Source organism: Arachis hypogaea, chromosome 19, assembly GCF_003086295.3.
Source record: "Arachis hypogaea cultivar Tifrunner chromosome 19, arahy.Tifrunner.gnm2.J5K5, whole genome shotgun sequence".
NCBI lineage: Eukaryota > Viridiplantae > Streptophyta > Magnoliopsida > Fabales > Fabaceae > Arachis > Arachis hypogaea.
Genome location: NC_092054.1, coordinates 39,937,138 through 39,941,327, shown reverse-complemented (window position 1 = coordinate 39,941,327; position 4,190 = coordinate 39,937,138). Strand labels below are relative to the sequence as shown.

General features: G+C 34.2%; 1 protein-coding gene across 1 annotated transcript; it reads left to right on the top strand.

Moving 5' to 3' along the window:
• On the top strand, positions 1-3,953 carry LOC112775116 (uncharacterized). The gene is made up of 7 exons (XM_029295860.2): positions 1-116; positions 295-403; positions 790-1,373; positions 1,474-1,567; positions 2,424-2,632; positions 2,750-2,959; positions 3,395-3,953. Exons 5-7 carry the CDS (start codon positions 2,594-2,596, stop codon positions 3,572-3,574), a joined length of 429 nt encoding a protein of 142 aa, XP_029151693.1. The 5' UTR covers positions 1-116; positions 295-403; positions 790-1,373; positions 1,474-1,567; positions 2,424-2,593; the 3' UTR covers positions 3,575-3,953.
• The last annotated feature ends 237 nt before the right edge of the window (positions 3,954-4,190 follow it).

The following is a 4,190-nucleotide window of genomic DNA, read 5'->3' as shown; positions in this document are numbered from 1 at the left end:
TCTCAAGGAAGGAGCGCGACATGTCTAGAGAAGCATTTCTTCTAATGGCTTGCATTCATTCATGCAAGGGAAAATGGGATCTTAATATGCCCATTGATATCTTGCGTGGGTCTCGAGTAAGCTTTTCAAAATTAAAGCTAAGAAAAATATTAACTTTTTTGTTTAAACTAAAAGTACTACTTCACTTAGAGTCATTTTTTGGTATGTAACTGTGTTCTTTTCAGTACACATTCTCCATTATCTTACCCTTGTACTTTCCATACTTTTTTGAACTGCTGATAATGGTATTTGCAGGCGAAAAAGATTCTCGATGCTCAGTTTGATAAGCTTCCCCTTCATGGACTTGGAAAAACTTACGCACCAAACTGGTGGAAAGCACTCGGGCATCAATTGATCGCTCATGGTATGTAGAGTGCAAAAACGTACCCAGTTTCTGTTGTTATCGTTTGATGGTTTTAGGAAATGGAAGAAAGCCAAATATCTTGTGGTAGTGCAGTCTATGCCACTATTTGGTTTATTTGGTTGGAATATAGTTCTTGTACCCTTTGATGACATACTTTTCGACCCACAACTCTTATGGGAAAGATTAGGAATTTGGCATATATTTTGATTGAAAGGATGATCTTTTAATAGGGAGTTTCCTTTAAATAGTTCATTTGGTTTATCCCAGAAACATATGGCAGGATAATTTATGATTAACACGATGACAGAACGTTTTCTTTTATACAACAAATGCCATTACCAAAAAGTACTAGATGCAATTTATAATTGTCTTCTACTGATCCACAGGTTATTTGAAGGAAACTGTCAGTGATGTGTACAGAACTATAAGCTAGGTTATTCAAGTTATTGGGTAGACTACATTAATTATTTAAATTCCATTAATGAAACTTTTTATTGTGCGCTGATGTTTCTCCAGATCTTATTATGTTTCAAAGTGAATGTATACCCAGCTATAAAATGTGTTCTTCATGGATCAGTGTCAGTTTAAAAGGAGAACAATTTTTGGCCTCTTCTACACCTGATTATCATTTATCAACCACTGACTGCTGAGTTGCTCGGAGAAGAGGAAAATATGAGCACACAAGAAGAATAAAAAACTCTGGTTTTCAGAGGTTGGTAATTCGATGGCACTATGTTTATTCAACTAACTTTTTCCTCTCCTCCTCGGTAATGCTCCATGGAAAGGTGGTCTTATTACCGTCCATTTATTGTTAGTAAGATACATTAGCTTTATGTCATATGCCGTACACATTTGGCATCCGTTAACAATAGATCTTTGCATTCTAACCCTCTATTCAGGTTGAGCGACAGCTCTACCAGATGCTTTTAGAAGAAAGATTAAAGCTTGCAACAAGTGTTGGAACTGCTCCGTAGGTTTTTATTAATTTTTGAAACATTTTTAAGGCAACCAATTCTTGCAATTCCTTTGATCGATACTTTTTTTATAAAGCTCTTTTACCTTCTTTGTAGATATGCCATATGTGGCGATCAAACAATCAAAAAAATTACTCTTATAAGACCATCTACAAAAGCAAGGCTAGCAAACATTGATGGTGTGAATCAGGTAGATATTCTAATTTCCTGATTTTGGTCTGTATTTTCAAGCTTAAGGGCTGCAAAAATGATTATTTTGATTTCTATCCTTACACCTGTGATAAGAATTGGAATTTATCCCCATTTTACTTTCTTAGTCTGGTTGACAAGGTTGAAGGCATCTATTGAATACTTTTTAAGTAATTTTTCTTTCTCTGTTAATAAATAATAAATAAGTAAAACCCAAAATAAACAACCATATTACATCAAAGGAATGAGAATTCTTTTTGGTAGAGTGAAAAAAGAGAGTTAGAATTAATTTTCCTATTTGAGTTCTTGTTTTCCATTGTTTGTTAAAACTCAATGCTGGTTCACATGATGTTTCTATTCCTGGCTGTTGGCTGATTTCCTTACTTTCTGGTTTTTAATGAAAACTGAACTAATAGGTTTATAATTTTATGGAGTTCCATTCCCTGATGCATTGGACACTCTTTTCACAATTTTAATAAAAAAGCTTATGTAGTTTTTGACAAATTATTTGATTCTTGATTCTGTTTCTATTTTTTTTTTTCTAAAATATCTATTGTTTTATATTTGTTTTGTCATAATAATGAATGTTGATGGGTGATAGTCAATCATAATCAAACCATTCTTCTGCTGGATTTCAGTGTCTATTAAATTCTCTCTGAATTTTTCCCCTACATGGAAGCCAGTACTATAGGTATTAAGTAGTAGGTATTTCAGCAGCATTTACAATGATGTTAGAGTGCAGTATGATTAATCCTTTCATTGGTCAATCATTTGACAATAGTTTACATACCAAAACCAAAGCATGCTGTTTTCTTCTTTCTATTATCTAAATGAATTGCTCTGACTATTTTCTGCAGCACCTAGTAACAACATATGGAGATCATTTTCTTAGAGTTATCCAGCAACTGTCACAAGGATTAAACTTATCATTGGACGGGGAAGCTAATTTACTAAATAACGAAGTAAGGAAATTATCTACAGTGTCAGTTCAAAGAAGTTGACACCAGCAAAGTTTGAAGCATGGAAAATGTGGCATGAAGATGGTCTTTCTATTCAGATGATTGCTGTATGTCATTATTCTATCGTTCATGTGTCTTTGACTTCTTGCTTAACCCTCTCCTTCCCCTGCTTCTTCCTCCACCAAACCAATGAATTCAAATAAACAAAATCTTTGTAATCTCAGAACTTTCCAGGTAGATCAGCTCCTATAAAAGAGCAAACTGTTGCTGAATATCTGTTGGAAGCTGCACAAGAAGGATTACCTTTTGATTGGAGTAGATTCTGCGAGGTGATAGGACTGACTCAAGAGATCGAATCTGAAATTCAGGGTGCTATTTTAAAGGTTGCATCTAAAGATAAGCTGAAGCCTATAAAAAATGAATTGCCAGAAAATGTGAGTTTGATAGCTTGTTTGATACATATGGTTCATTGTATGCTGTGTTTCTATCCAATGATCAATCAGAGTGGATAATGGTCAATGAGCAAGATTAGAAACAGCTAGGTACTTCAGCAACAAGTTGTAAATTGTAACTAACACTGTGTTTGGTTACAGGGTATAAGTATGGAGGAAATTTTAATGGATGATTTTTGTGTGTAAATTTATACATGGAGCTTATTCATGAAAATTTTCATCCCATGAAATCCCTCAACCAAACATACCTCTACAGTATCGTCGCCAGAATAGAGCCCGTTAAGTTTTTCTCGTGTTAATAAGCATTTATCATTAATGAATGAAATTGAGTGTATCAAAAACCTATGCAAAGTTCATTTTCATATAATACATATCAGTAATATTTTGTAACTTCTGGCTATTTGAAATGCTTGTCAGCACATCAAGACTTATTTGACAATGCAAAGCTGTGGTGTATCGAAAGATGACATCCAGACTCAGAAAGACAGGGAATCGGAAATACAGCAAGTGGAAACGCATTGTGAAGCCAACATTTCTGAGCACAGCTTGATGGAAAAATGTGACTTGGAAATGGATAAAGTACCATCTAACAGTTAGTGACATGAAGGAAATAAATTCAACTGACTTCAAAGCTACTGAGAATTCTATATTAGAGTGGCTAAAGCACCATGATGAAGGGGTTAGTCAAAACTCTAAACGTGTCTTTGCTTTGTGGTTGCAATTCTAAAAAGGTTTTGTTTATTGGTGAAATTCAAGGGCACTTCAACGGGTCTGGCGAAGATTGTTGGAAAGTGACTTTTTTAATTTATAAAAAAGGTGGCATGTATAGGGTCCTGTAATTAAGTAGATTGTGTGATTGAACTACTGAATTTCAACGGCCAACTGCATCTTTGCGACTTTGCCAAAAGGATAATGGTCTTACATGATCTTTCCACACCCAGGTAGATTTTATCGGAGATAACTCTTTGAACACAAACTATAGGTACTTCTCTTGACTAGTATTTGAACCATGGTAAATCCGGTTGTGGGAACTTAACCACTTCAGCTGGATCCAATTTAAAAAAAAAAATTGATTAAAAAAAATTAAAATTAATTTGTAACTATTAAAGATGGATTTTGATAGATATAATTATCCAAATCCTAAAAAACTATAAAAAATAATGATGTGACTGTTATCAATGAACACCAAGATGACGACATTTTTGACGCTGGT

Excerpts from the sequence above, each read along its gene's own strand:
- LOC112775116 (XM_029295860.2), top strand. The coding sequence starts at position 2,594 with ATGTGGCATGAAGATGGTCTTTCTATTCAGATGATTGCT. Across the intron at positions 2,633-2,749 it reads TTTCTATTCAGATGATTGCT|AACTTTCCAGGTAGATCAGC; the intron begins GTATGTCATTAT and ends TTGTAATCTCAG. Across the intron at positions 2,960-3,394 it reads AAAATGAATTGCCAGAAAAT|CACATCAAGACTTATTTGAC; the intron begins GTGAGTTTGATA and ends AATGCTTGTCAG.